This window comes from Protomyctophum bolini (assembly GCF_963924005.1).
Source record: "Protomyctophum bolini genome assembly, chromosome: 15".
Taxonomy (NCBI): Eukaryota; Metazoa; Chordata; class Actinopteri; order Myctophiformes; family Myctophidae; genus Protomyctophum; species Protomyctophum bolini.
The window spans coordinates 38,830,304-38,846,135 of NC_137876.1; the positions used below are offsets into that span (position 1 = coordinate 38,830,304).

Below are 15,832 nucleotides of genomic sequence, written 5' to 3' on the forward strand. Positions count from 1 at the left end.
ATAAGTCCATATCCATACATTTGGGGACATAAATTGCGCAAAATACTTTTAAACATGACGCGGCCACGCCAGAAGGCTGCTCCTCCTAGCTGTTGTGTGATAACTGCTAACCTACATTGTCAACACGGCACTGACCAGGGTTGCCACATTGACTGAGAGGGAAACAAGCAACCAGGTCTATGAAAATCCGAAAATTTATCTACAATAAGCAACACTATTGCTGACTGTCAAACATCATTTTCATGTCATGGACCACTAATATTCTATATATATATATATATATATTTGCTGTTCATATATTCAGAACGGGTAAGGACTAGTATTATCAATTTATCATCACCCCCACCCTATCAATAAACAGTGACACACACTACTATGAAAACCTGCAAAATCTGCCAGTCAGTCACTCAGTCAGATTGACTGATGGCCATATACTAGAGTTCTCAACAGGCCCGAAAATGAAGGCCCGGCTCTACCTGAACTGAGCTTGCCCGAGGCCCCACCTGGCCTTACTAATTAGCACACATTTTACTATGCGCCCTTCAGCATCAGTCACTATGCGTTTGCGTGTGTGTGTGTGTGTGCGTGCGTGCGTGTGACTTAAAGTTACACCATGCTATACAGCCACTAGATGTCTCACTACACTCCAATATCACCTATGTTGCATAAGGTTCTCATTTTATCTGAGCTATGCTAATATACACAGTATATAATAAGGCAGAACTCATTCATTTTGCAGTAATGAATGAGTAATGTAATGCATTGGCTGTAATGTAATGTAATGTAATGCATTGGCTGCCTCAAAGCATCTCTTTCAGCTAAACAAAATCAAATGACTTTTGACCTGACAGATTATTATTTCACAATTATATAAATATTTTATTCTGAATCTGCAGCCTTCTAAAGGTTCTTTGGATGTATTGTTTTATTTGTACATAAAAAAGTTATTAATATCACTTCACCAACTCCAAACACCTGCAGAGACCTGCAGAGCCAAACACCACCAGTCTAAGAAACTAAAAATAAATTAACATACAAATAATACTGATATAACACTTAAAACCTCACCATAAACAACATATTTGATTGCACAAAGGCAACTCTTTGTCTCCTTCCGGAAACACAGCAGGTCATCAAATGATCTGCTTAGGGGTTGTGTCAAAAACGTAAAGAGCGCTCTTATCATCGTACATCATCATGACGTATCACGTAACATGTCGATTTGCTCAGACACATACTGTACTGTATGACGTAAATTCTCCATTCATGGTCAATGGGAATTTAATGTTTGTGTAAGACAAAAATCTACACTACTAGGTGAACTATTCCTCAGGACTCTGTTATGACTGTGGGTTCAGTGTTAAAGGTTTAGGGATAGGAATTGACTTTAGTGTTTATTTGTGGTCTTTCAGAAAGTGAGTTTCAATTCTAACTATATCATAAAGCTAAATGCCAATGGTGTTGACGTTCTATCTCAATCTGATAGTTTATTGACATTCATGGACGTTCTCATGGATCATCGACCTTGCAGTTTGTCAGCCATGTTGCCTCTTTGGAAGGGGACCTAGATTCATACTGGGGAGCTGGACGGCAGGGACAGAAAGAATAGTCCTCCTGATTGCTCCGTCCGTCTTTTCGATGTGTGCTGCCGGCCGACACATACAGTAGCAGCCAGTTCTCCCCCTGGCTGGCACCCTCCCCTTTTCCTATAGCCCTCCTACTGCGCTGCATGATTGACTTCACAGCTGGGAATGCCAATTTGGTGCTCACAGCATTAAAGGTGCCACTAAAATCCTGGGTACAAAAATGACATTATATGAGGAGTTTTACTGCATGGGGGATGAAAAAGGGAGATGTTGAAGTACAGTATATGGTGGGAAACAGTGAAGGAAAAGAATGGTAGAGGTGAGAATCTGATAAAGACAGAGAGAGAAAACTTACGATAAGGAAAGAGAAGACAGAATGAGAGAGACAGGCATGAAAGGAGCTTGTAGGAAGGGGACAGGGGATGCCTGGGGCATATAATGCTCATGCATTACTTTTTATCCCTGCTAGGAGGCCGGAGCAGCCAAAGGTGAGGGATTATGTTTTCACTCCTGTGAACTTCTGTCCACATCTGTTACACATTGTCTTTACAACTTTCACATTTCCTCATGCATTCACATCCCATTATGGCAAATTACATCTTTAGTTGTGACATGAGGTTTGTGAGTGTAGCAATACGATATTATATTACTGTATGTCAATGTGAGTTGAGTAGGTACATTGTCCTGATACGGTATGTCAGGAATCCAGTCTGTTCAGTTTGCCAGAGAACCGTGCAGCGTACAATAGGGAAGCAAGTACGGTACATACTGTACACAAGCAAAAGACATCCTTGCACATTTTATTGGGGGTGGTTGCTGAGTAATGTTGAGTCCTTATAGGCATGAGTGAAAAACAGAAAATTTACCAAAATCTAGTATGATGGGCCTCTCAATTCTATCACAGTAAAGCTTCACTTCAATACAGACTGTATCGTTATCAATATTGAGATTCGCTGTTATAAACTGAAGTGGAATATGAAGTTGAAATGAATGACTGTAAGCAAACAGTCATTTCATTTGAATTGTAAATGACCAGCCTCCAGCTCAACAATGGAAAGTGTCCCATTCTTCTCTGTAACCTCAAGTTACTGTCCACCTGCTCAACAGATGTCTCTGTGCCGTAGTGCCACTGCAGAGGAAGCCAGGTGGCCACAGAGATACAGTGTATGACATGTGATATATACTGCCATCCCTTCCGAGAAGCTGATGGGATTGGGTTCCAGATGATTGACTGACTGATTTATACGTAGCCAAGTCAATCACTAATATTCATGGCTTTGTCAAGAGTGCTTCAATAGGAATACTCTTTGTGCGTCTGATTAGACACCTGTCTAATCATCAGCGCATAATTCACTGCACGGCTGGGCGGCTTAGTGCTTAGAAGTAAATAATCCAGTTATTGTGTGTGTGTGTGTGTGTGTGTGTGTGTGTGTGTGTGTGTGTGTGTGTGCGTGCGTGCGTGCGTGCTTGCGTGCGTGATGATACTAGTGAGAAATGTCTTATACATTTTGTACTTTTAGCAATTCTAATGGCAACAAAGGTAATCAACAAGCCAGTATAATGAGACACCGGGGCGGCGGTGGCTCAGGGGTAGAGTGGCTGGATGGTAACTGCAAGGTTGCCAGCTCGAACCCGGGCTCCCCCAGAGTTAGTGTGGAAGTGTCCTTGAGCAAGACACTGAACCCCTAATTCCTCCTGATGTGCTGGTTGGTGCATGGTTTCCGCCGCCATCGGTGTATGAATGTGTGTGTGAATGGGCGAATGTAATGCACAATCTATGTAAAGCGCCTTGGATAAAGGCTGCTATATAAATGCACCATTTACCACATTTACACTGGTGGTTGATCACAGAGGCCTCTGCCTGCTGCTATAGCAGTACTTTTCATGTAAATATTTCACCAGAATGATGTACTGATTGTACGCCTGTATCTATCTATCCCCTACAGGAGAGGTTTGAAGCAGTGTTCAAGGGCTATGACGAGCAGACGTCTTTCCAGATGTTCAAGAGCTTCAGGAGAGTTCGGATCAGCTTCACTACCCCAGAGGCTGCGGCGCGTGCTCGACAGGAGCTGCACGATTCGGAGTTCAATGGCAGTAAGCTCAGCCTGTACTTCGCCCAGGTAAGAATGAGGGAGGTATAGGTATGGGGGCAGAGCTACTATGGTATTATGTTATTAAAGCTATAATCTGTAAGGTTTATGTGTGTCTAATTCGTCTGTTTCAAATTACTTTACTGCCATTTCAGTAGGTGTCCTGACCAAATTGACACCAGGTTTGAAATGTCTACAATTAAAGAGACTCGCCCTAAGGGGCTGCCTGGGTGACTGCTGGACGGGGGGGTCAGATCAACATATGGAATGAATTCTGTACTGGCCATATATGGAGCGTGTCTTGAGTGTACAGGGTTTGATGAGGTTAGATCGACATATGGAATGTCAGAACAGGTCAGCTCCATATATGGAGATCTAAGGGTGGCAGTGGGGGCAGTGTCTACAGGGTTTGATGAGGGCCCAGGTAGGGCCGGGCCTTAATTTTCGGGCCTGTTGAAAACACTAGTTTTCGCTGGCTGCCAGGCTCAGCTGCACTAATATCTTTGGGGCATGCCCGTCTAGTGTTTAAATGGACAGGTGTCAGTCAAAAGGGAGACATCGAAGAGGAAGGATGGATGGGGAAGGATCAACATATGCATGTCAGAACAGGTTCTGACATATATTCATATGGTGATCTAAGGGTTTGAGGTTTGAGGTCAGATGTAGAGTTGCTGGCCAATATTGATGACATCAGGGATCTCCATATGTGGGCTTAATTGCGACAGCAGGTTGCATTTACTATGACATCAGCGATCTTAGATGTCACGTGATGTCACGAGACCTGGGCACCATATATGGGGGCTTTCCCATGTATGGGAATTTTGTGAAACATATTCACCATTCATTAATTAGCTGAAGCTGTGTTTGTCTTGCTATGAAACGTCTGTCCATTCCGCTGAGCGAATCAGTGGCCTCTAACTGTAACAGTCTTATTTTCTTTCAGCCTCCCTCAGTAATCACAATTCTTTCAAAGCGTGATTTAACTCTCATGGTCTGCCCTCTCTCACTTCTGATAGGTCCAGAACACTGGTGAGGTTGTCGACAAGTCATACCTCGCCCCTCCCGAGCCTGTCAAGCAGTTCCTGATCTCACCGCCTGCTTCTCCACCCGTGGGTTGGAGCCAGAGTGAAGACGCGACACCCGTCATCAACTACGACCTGCTATGTGCAGTTGCTAAGCTGGGACCAGGTTTGTACGCAGGGACAGAGATTGAAACCAGCAAATTGACCTCAGTAAAGACAGTAATCAAAACACCTGACTGTATTTATCTCTGGTCACTTAGCATCAGTAACCTCTAACAAATAAGCCTAAGCAGGAAGTCATTTCATGCTTCTCAGTCAATACGTGCGTGTCACTGCCACAGCTTTGACTAAATCAATACAGAGTCTTATGAGTAGCCTATTTTTGAAGGATGGTGCTTCCTATGGCTTTTCCCTATTACAGACCAAGGTATATGTAAAATAAGGTACAGTCACCGACATCATTTTCGCTATCACGCAATTCCATACGGCAGATTTGTCGCACCATGGGAGCCAAACTACATCCGGAAGTGGAATGCATTGGCGTCAACGAGAGCCCGGTGACCAGCTCATGAACAAACACTATATCTGAACGACTGAGATCTTTGTAAAGTAATCGCGTCTGGAAAATAACAGAATACATATAACAAATTATTGTCTGCTGTGTTGCTTTTCGATGTGTACACTATGTAACTTTATAGAGGTATCTAAAGAGCACAAAGTACGTTTCTGAACGTCCCAAGTATTGCAAGACTGTCCACCGTTTCCTGTCTGGCAGGATACCTCAGAGACAGAAACGATACCTGCCGCTGTTTAGATCCTTTAGATGTACTGTACACATAGAAAAGCAAGTGATTAGAAAACAACCTGTGATATGTCTTCTTTTATATTCCTGAACCGATTATATGACAAAGGTCGCAATTGTATAAGAAATAATGGTCACGAGCTGGTCCAGCCAGCTCCATTCACTGCCATGTATTCATGGAACTTCTGGTACCGCTTTGCCACCTATGAAAGACACAACAGGAAGCACCATAGAAGACAGTGAAGGATCATAGGAAGAAGTACCATGGAAGAGGAGGCATTGGTAGATAATATATTCTGTTACCTTTATGAGCAAACAAATGTCAGCTGAATATTATGTTCACAGAAGAAAGCTTTCTGGTGTTAAATATGTGGTGTCTGTCGTCTGACATTAATAGCAGTAAATCTGCCTGAACGGAATGTATGACTATAATGTTGTGATGCTCACTAAGTAACTACGGTAAATGTGCATGCACAATACTCATGCCATTATAGTTTCAGCAATTATGGGGTATGGGTGGCCATCACAGCTTACCTCAACTGCTTCTGGGAGGATTTTCTTTCCTAGCACTCTTAAGATGGTAGAAAACGAGTCATGTTTTCTCTTTCTACTCTGACAAGCATCCTTATTATGCACAGGCAGTATTTCTAGACAGTGTAAGGTTACCTCTATCTGTCTTGTTGATGAGACAATATTGAAGAGTGCAGGAACTACAAATGTCACCGACCACGCATCAGATACTGTGTGAGTCTTTGTGTGTGTTAAGCTGAGTAGGCAAAATATAATATCACTTATTGTTGGGTATGACTGGATTTGAAATTTTTTATCAAATACAAAATGCCATCAAATCCTGTAAACACACTTTTTAGCTTATGTGCATACGCACGCACGCACGCACGCACACACGCACACACACACACACACACACACACACACACACACACACACACACACACACACACACACACACACACACACACACACACACACACACACACACAGTTCAGCCTAGAGGGCCACCTTTGCCTCATTCTCCTGTTACCATGGGGACACCAGGCATCAGGAAACAGGCTCTTCCTTGGGCTTCACGTCCTGGCATTCTAAATCAGATTACATCTCAGCTGCAGTGCAGCGCGCTGACTCCCTCTGCCAACTGCCTTTGGTAACAGCAGTACAAAAGAGGCCTAGCTTGCTTTTCACTTCCTGTCTCTCTGTTTGGCACCGGAGTGGGAAGCCATTAGAACTGTTTCACACTGCCTGCCAGCCGTCCTATCGTCATGGAAACTGTGATACAATCTGGTGTGTGTTTTTGTGTGTGTATGAGTGCCGTTTGTGTGACTGCCTGGTGTTGCCAAGGACAGGGCTCTTGGTATGGTGTACCCAGCAAGCCAAATTACATCATGACAACGTTATGATGACGTCCTCTGGTGACGTTCAGGACTAGGCCAGATCACAGCCCATATGGGACGTTTTCACCAAATCAGGTGATATTCTGGGCCAGATCTGACTAGTCTTGGTTTGACTTGATTTGGCCCCAATCGAGACGTCATTAATTCGTCCAGGTCCTGACCATGCTTGCTGCAGGGTACCAGATTAGCCCTGCTTCAGGACTAGAATCCTAATGTCTCCCTCAGCCAAGGGTTTCCCTTGAATGATAGACTTGAAATACACAGGATTTACCGTACAAGGACCACAGCACTGCATAAATGACAGTCTTGTCTCTACGTGAGGTCAGCAGGGACACGGCCTGCTGCACCGTTTTTAACGTGCACTTAACCTTTTTGTATGTAGGCTGTTACACAAAAGAGATTTGTCTAACACTGTATCCCTTTCCCCAATCCCTGCTCCATATCTCTCACCCCACTCCCCGATACCTTCATCTGACCAGGTGAGAAGTATGAGCTCCATGCGGGGACAGAGTCCACCCCCAGTGTGGTGGTCCACGTCTGCGAGAGCGAGGAGGACGGTGGCGGTGAGCAGCCTAAGCAGAAGATTGTCCAGACCAGACGTCCTGACGGCCCCCCCACAGTCTTCAACTAAGCGTCCCCTCACTCAGTGCGGCGCCCCCGACCGCCCCTTTACCCACAACACACCTGCCCTCTCTCTCTCTCTTGTCTCTGTGCACTCACAGAGAGCGTTGAAGCCCCTCATTTCAGTTCAACTACAAGCAAACAAACAAACAAACAACAACCACGACAAGAAATGGTGTTTGTGGAGGGCGAGGCGACGGAATGAGGTGGCTTTTTACGAAGACAAAAAAAGAGGGATGGATGAGAATCTCGCACACACACTCTCATCACATTCCGTGGTCGGCATTGGGGCGTGGTGGGGTGTACTGTAACTGTCTCCACCCCACACCCCTCGTTTCCAGCCGGAGGGAGAGACACAACTGTCCCGTCACCAGGCACCTGTCATCTATACACATACATACGCACACACACTCAGCTGTCATCGCTAGTTAGTTACTTAGTTCACTAGTTTGTTGGTTAGCTGGTTAGTCTTACCTCTCCTTCTGTCTGATTGTCTTCAGTAGTTATGTGTGCAATAACACCTTTGTTTGAGGACATGCAATACCTCAAAAGCAACACATGCTTTCCCCCTATTTTAGGTTAATGAATTATATATTTTTCTTCCCCATATCAGCTGGGTTTATTGCTACAGCCTGCGCAACATCAGGATTGATTGTGTGATGTGCCCTCTCTTGTCTGCATGCATTGTATTGAAAAAAAGAAATGTAAAAATTACTCACAGAAACACAACTACTAACCACATATATAAGGGAAACGGAATCTAATGTCATACACAGGACAGAGTGCCGTGTGTAACCGACAAACGTTGTGGTGGTTGTTTGGTTGTTCTTTTATCGCAATTTTACTTGTTTTCTTTTAAATTCTGTCTTCTGTCTTTTCTTTCAACTGGAGAGGTGTTGTTTCTCGTGGAACTACTAGGTGTGTATTCTTAATATGTATTTTATACCAGGAACAGTTTTTTGCATGCTTTAATTACTACCGTAATTGGCGAGCTGAGGTGTTCTGTACTGTTGTTTGTGATGACAGGGAAACGGAATGACGCTTTACGCATGACGCATATCCACACGCAGAGCTTAACGACGTGACAGCCCAGGCGGTGGAGGGAAGCTGAACACATCATTTGATGACCAACAGTTCAGTCTTACCCACAATGTTTTGTTGGAATTGAAAAAGATCAGAGACAGCTCACCCCCCCTTGTCTTCTTCAAGGAGTATGGGGTGTTTTATTTTATGAGGACAGTTATTTTCATTCACGTTAATGCTACTGTGTTGTTTTATCAACCTACTTTCTACATGTCATGGTTTCATCTGAAGCCAATACTATTACTACTACTACTGCTTGTTTTGCACTGAGTATCTCTTGATATCTCGAAGCAATGGTGCGGCTCTCTACCGCTTCCCGTTGCAGGTTGGAATAATGCGCTGCTTCTTATTGCTGTAAATAGCTGACTAGCATCTAGCTGGAAATAGTCCATTTAGATTCAGTAACATACCTGAAAGCATTTTGCTAAGAAAAGGGAAAATAAGGTAGCTTCGTGGGACATCAACCAAAGCACTCATTCACCCCACACCACCTTATGTCAACACTGGTAAACTGAGATTAGATAGATCTTTCTTACCTGGAGACAATGTTATTTTGTTAAATTTGCCAGAAAGAACAATGTTTCTTAAACTAAGAGTAGATATTTTCAATTGTGCTTTTCCTGCTCCAAATCGTTTAAAAATACACTTCCTTTTGAACTACCTATACAACTTAACACAGAGTGTATCATCTTGTAATATTTCAGTGAAATAATCCAGTGTGACCAGTGTCCTGAACAGGATCTTGGGGTCTAAATGATGAGTCTAAAGTAAACCATGTTCATATTAGGCAGCATGAAATAAAAAACCTACTTTTTTGCTATAACAATATTAGTAAGCAAAATACAAATCTGTCTGCATGCCAGCACTTTACTGTCAGTGTTTTGTTACTTTTTCTCCACTGTAAAATAGTCTTGCTAGAAAAGAAGTAGGAAGCACATTTTATTTCTTTTCTATTTTCGTTTTTTTTTCATTGTCTTTTTTTTCTCAAGCTAAACACCTGGGTAGCCTTCTCACCAGCATACTGCAGTGGGTGAAACACAATGTTCCAATGTCCGTGTCCTCTTGCTAGTGTATACCATACAGGCTTTGAGGCCTTTGTGGACAACGGGCCACATCATATTCTATGATGAGGTGAGATGGGATGTGGCAGTTAACTGCTAAACAAAGTCAATGTATTTTGGTACCGTGTGTGTTGTTGAGCTGCGTTCATTTCATCTTTTCAGAACAGTAAAAGACGTTCGTGGAGATGCACCAAGTTGACATGTTTTTGCTGCACTGACCGATGAAAATGTTGAGATGGATTGTGATATGGATGGAAAAGCAGCATGGGTAGACTGAGAAAGATTTTTTTTACTGTCTCTAGTCATGGTATTTGAAACCGGGTGCATTTTCTGGTCACAGTTAAAAAGAAAAATGTATATTTATGTACATATGCCAAGTGTTTTTTTCTTCTTTTTTTTCCGTTGCCGAGGCCAGTCACAGTGTGCAGTTTGTAACGGCTTCTGTTTATGTTGTATGAAAAAAGGGAAAGAATTGTACAAAAATATAAGTCCTGGCGATGCTCGATCAAAAAACAACTCTCATTGTGTCGTGTTGAAATGGACTGTTTGAATGTTTTCTTCTTTTGGGTGGGGGGGTCATTATCGGTCATACTAAAAGGTCAATAATACCGTTTGTCACTGTTGTACCGTTTCTGTTGAAATATATGAATATTGTGTCTTGTACCTTAGAAATTCAGAAAACAAAGTAGCTAAACAAGCAATAATTTACAGTTCTATGATACCAGTATCTGTATTTTCATGTTCTGTACTTATATTTCTCAGAGATGGTCTCTCTGACTCTTACAGTACCGCTATTTGTGTAGTATGATTGTAATTTGTTTCACATAGAGAGATATATAAAGACTTATTCTTAAAAATTATGTTTATTTGGGGCTTTAATTTTGTTTATGTGAAATAACACAGGTTATAGAAAGCAGAATTAATTTGAGCCAAATTCACAAGCACATCACATTCTTTGATATTATGTTAAAAACGGATTAATTCAATTCACTGTATGAATATATTGAGAATACTTATTCTCTAATGGGATAATGTAGCCCTCTTCGACGGCCATACAAATAATCTTGGTAGTACTTTACCCCCAAAATGATCCAAAAATGAAGAGAATATTTAATTAATTGAATAAAATAGGGTTTGGCGTTCATACATTAGTTGCCTCCGCCATGCAGGCTGAAGGCATGGCCGAGCTGTCTGTCAGTCTGTGACCAGCTAATCCCCGGCACCGTTGGCTTGATCGCAGCGAAACTGCACACACACTCCCTGGATGCCAGAGCAAAACCTCTGCTCCAAACTTTTCACATGGGCCTGTTATAGTGCCACCAGAAGGCAGACTTTTACAAAACACATCTTTTTATATTACTCCTACAGATTTTGTCCAAACGCAAATCGGTACACAAAACTACACATTATTTATCTCTATAGTCATGTGATCAGACAATACGGAACTGATAGGCCTACATCAGATTTTTCATAATCCATCCTGATTGGCCATTAGCATCTAAAGTTTTACACAAAATGCCTCAAATCATGAACGCAGTGTCCCATTGTCGTGAAACTTTGCACGCACATTCCCACTAGGAGGAACACCCTTTTCACACTGTCCTAGTTTGCTCTTTTTAAGCTGGGACCCCTATTATTTTCCATTTATCAAATATTCTATTCTTGGATTGTTCATTTGGGAATGTGACCAAAGAAATTGAGTAATTTATAGAAAAGAAAAATAAATTGAGTAATTTATAGAAAAGAAAAGTCATTTTGGAGGTGAAGTACCTTTTCACAAAGCTACAAAACCACTAACCACTTACCCACTATCCTTTCATATATATCTCACCCTTTTTATTTTTAGAAAAGATACTAGCTTTCCCTGTAACAACTAAATCCCCTGAAATGTTCCTCTATGGATTCCCAGTGGATAGCTTGGTGTGGCATACTGTGCTACAAAGTACATGGAAAATCCTTTAGCACTGCAGTGAAAAACAAGAGAGTCTGCGTATTTACATCTTGCTTGTTATTGGGACGGTAGGTTGCAGTTTACTATGAAAACCCGTCCGTCAGTCAGGTCACGCCTCCATATATGGTTGTTAGAACTGTAGAACATCACGCCTTGTGACATCACGCCTCGTGACACACTCCATATATGGCCGTCTCCATATATGAAGACAATTAAGGAGAAGACTGGATCATCACCTAGATCTGCATACATGGAGCCGGCCAGCAACTCTACATCTGACCTCAAACCTCAAACCCTTAGTTCTCCATATATGGAGCTGACCTGTTCTGACATTCCATAATTATGTTGATCCTTCCCCTCTTCGATGTCTCCCTTTTTTTATGTTTTTTTGTGGCTTTCGCCTTTATTTTATATTTTTTATGGAGGGAAAGACAGTAGGCTGACAGGAAATGGGGAGAAAGATGGGGGGAAGACAAGACATGCAGTAAAGGCTGTCGGGATCGGGAGTTGAGCTGCCAGACTGGATTACCAGCCAAGGTGCCTGGACCATTGAGCCATGGCCCAGGCCCGATGTCTCCCTTTTGACTGATACCTGTCCATTCAAACTCTAGACGGGCCCACCCCAAAGTTATTAGTGCTCCCGGCAGCCGGCGAAAATTACAGTTCTCAACAGGCCCGAAAAGGCCCGGCCCTACCTGGGCCCTCATCAAACCCTGTACACTCAAGACACTGCCCCCGCTGCCACCCTTAGAATCCATATATGGAGCTGACCTGTTCTGACATGCCATATGTTGTTCTGACTTCATCAAACACTCACTCAAGACACGCTCCAAATATGGCCAGACCTCATCAAACCCTGTACATTCAAGACACTGCCCCCGCTGCCACCCTTAGATCTCCATATATGGAGATGACCTGTTCTGACATTCCATATGTTGATCTGACCTCCCATGCCAAAGCGCCAGCGCTCGCCCAGCAGTCTACCGTCACCCAGGCGGATGCGTGCACGCCCTCAGGGCGTCTTACTGGTGCTAGAAATGTGAAGTGAAATAAGTGGTTATGTCACGTGCACTTTGCACCTCACATGTCCCCTGAGGAGTGAAGACTGAAACGGAAAACTTGATGGCTCGTTCATTTCAACACAACAATAACATTCTCTCCATGAGTCATGGAGAACAACTGATGACTGAATGACCTGAAAGGTGAGGGGGGGTGGGGATTGTGAATAATTTCACTTCCTTATTACGAAATTTAAAGAAAACCAAAAAAAAGAGGAGGGAGAGGTGAGATAAAGAGAAGAGGAGCCAGGCAGTATTGTTTGTCTATGTCAGTGTTTCCCAAACTTTTGGGGGCCAGTGCCCCCTGTCACATCAAGCCCCTTTCCCAGCACTGTGTGACAAGGCCTGACATCCCTGTCACACAGTCCTGTGATAGGGGTCTGATGTCACAAGCATGTCAGGCCCTGTCACAGTGATTCAGTCAATCACAATTTCTTATGTTCTTGATTCATTGTTGTCAGGTGGAATTAAATAAAACACCAAGTTAATTTGAACTCATGCTTGATTTTCAGCCTGACTTTCTTCAGCAAACAGTAGAATTTGACTGTAATATACTGTCAATATTGGTGTAACCAGTGGTCTGTATCATTGTCAATATGATGTCAGTATCATGGTCAGTGTCATGTCAGTATAATTTCAGTTTCATGTCAGTATTATGTCAGTGTCATGGTCAATATGATGTCAGTATAATGGTCAGTGTCATGTCAGTATAATTTCAGTTTCATGTCAGTATCATGTCAGTGTCATGGTCAATATGATGTCAGTATCATGGTCAGTACCATGGAGACACAATTTCTTCAACTGGCAGTAAAGTATCCTCTCGTTCTGCTTCTGATAAAACCCTAGATACTTACTGGAACCAAATGGAGCTGACAGTTTAGTGCCACACAATCACAACATCCACAACAACCACTTGCTTCCTTATTAGATGTGAAGGTTGCGAAACAATGGCCCTGATATACAAACAAATCATACCTATTTTGTGAGGAAGAAAATACCCCCATTCATTTCCAGGTTGACCTGAGTTGCACCTCTAGTCTGCAATCTGCTAAAGAATAAAGAAAAGAGCTGAACTCATATACATACTGTATATGAGATGTGTATCTGCTGTTAGTGGGGCACATGAATAAATCTCCCTCCTCTCTTGAAAACCTACAGACCTATCCAATTCAATGCGGTGGCGGTGATTTGTCTGTGCTCATTAAAGAGTCTTTTCATATTTCATATTAAAAAGGTAATTAGTTGAGAGATTCATGACGGACGTCTGCATGACAGATGTGATGCCTTTTCTGTCAGTCAGCAGCCATTCAGAGGTGCAGCAGCAAGAGGCTCATAGACCTTTCCAGTTTGGGTGTACTGACTAACGAGTCAGTGATGAGGCACATTCTGCACCACTGTGTCTCTTTTTGTCCGTCACACAAAAACCCCTCTCTTCTCGCCGAGGGAGAGTGGGGGGGGGAATTCCTCTCCACAATGACCCGTACTGTTTTAGTGACCAGGAAGTACGTTTGAACGTGACTGCGTGTGCACACCTTAGGGGAACATATCAGGTGGAGCTAATGGGCCCAGTATCTGCATTCCTTACAGGCATGATCTACAGTTACAAAGGTGAAAAGCTTCAGATTTGCCTCAGGAAAGTAGGCCTAATGCATTAGTTTGTAACAGTAAACTAAAGCATATATATATATATATATATATATACAGTAAAGATGACCTCGCCGAGGCGTCTTTACTGGTTATGATTATTGTACATTATATTACATTTGGGAATATTATGGATAAATGGATCCAGCTGTAGGTCTAATAATGCATATCGATTACTTCTCAACTTTGAAGGTAGTTACTAATTAATAAAATAATCAAATCATACTAATCAAAGTATATATATCCAATGAGTTGGTCGGTGTGAGCTCGCCACCATTGGTGTGTGAATGTGGGAAGTGAGGACGCTGGCGTCGACTGTTCGCCGCTTCACCTCCCAATTTATGAATGAATGAACCATTGTAAAGCGCTTTGAGCATTTGGAAAAGCGCTATAAAAATGCAATTCATTATTCATTGTTATATAAAAGCATCCGCTGCTGTGTGCAGTGTAGTGAGAACAAACACAGTGGTACTGTGGAGTCCATTGTGGAAAAATAGATTCTTCTCTCATGAGAGTGAAATCTGATCTAGAGCGGTGGAAACATATCTTCATTTAATGTGCAGTAAAAAGAGCTTCCTTCCACCATCTCAATGTGGGATACAAGGAAGACAGGCACGTAAACAGTAGCCTCGGAAACCCAGACGTTTTTATACGTAAACAGTAGCTTTCAGCGTACACAGAACCACGTCTGTCCACCTAAATGAAGTTTAGTTGCACTTTCTCACAAAGGAGCAACAGTGACTTGATTTCTAGTCACGGGCACCACCTAGCCCTTGCAGGTAACATGAGGCTCACCCCCGATGACTTGCTGGCAATGGTTGGAGGCAGACTGCTATAGAAGGCGTGTTATAGCACTGTTTCTCATTGTCTGGTCCAGGGCCCAGCAAGGGTCCAATCTGTAACTGAAAGGTTACAACTGGAAACTTTGTTTTAAAATCTTTTGGAACCTATATCTACACTGTAAAATTCTCAGTGGTAATGTAACTCTCAGAGTTACAATCACTACAGTCTGGGTCCATTTAGACACCCTGGTGATCCCCGGACCTGACGTTGAGAATCATGTGTTATATGATCTGGTGAAGTGGAAAGAGACAGAGACATTGTTGCAATACCCAGTTAGTCACAGTCAGATAGGTAGGTAGAAAGACGAGCAGAGACAAAAGTTGAGTCCTCACGAAAACATGCTCCTTTCCTATTCAGAGGGAAACTTGCCAAGTCTGTTTAGTCAGATACAAGTGACGGAAAGAGATAGGTGGAAAGATTATACCAGTAAGACGCGCAAAGCGGGAAGCGAACGCAGCTCGTACATATTTGGGTTTTTTTAAGATTTATTTTTAAGTTATTATTTTTTTAAGTTAAGTTATTTTTAAGTTAAGTTTTTAACTTAGCCATAACCATATAAGGAGTCCCCAAAGCAGCTATACGACCAAATATGGAGTGTGTTGCATCAATCACAAACAAATCACTCAGCTCCATATATGGGCACAAAGGGGGGACACACGGAC

At 42.7% G+C, this 15,832-nt stretch overlaps 1 protein-coding gene across 1 annotated transcript in view; it reads left to right on the forward strand.

The window, feature by feature from the left end:
- Window positions 1-10,534, forward strand: part of rcan3 (regulator of calcineurin 3) — a 32,442-nt gene extending 21,908 nt beyond the window's left edge. The window contains exons 2-4 of the mRNA XM_080783870.1: window positions 3,533-3,706; window positions 4,693-4,864; window positions 7,389-10,534. Coding sequence (XP_080639996.1) covers window positions 3,533-3,706; window positions 4,693-4,864; window positions 7,389-7,540 — 498 coding nt within the window. The 3' untranslated portion in view covers window positions 7,541-10,534. The remainder of the gene's footprint in view (window positions 1-3,532; window positions 3,707-4,692; window positions 4,865-7,388) is intronic.
- Window positions 10,535-15,832: the final 5,298 nt, after the last annotated feature.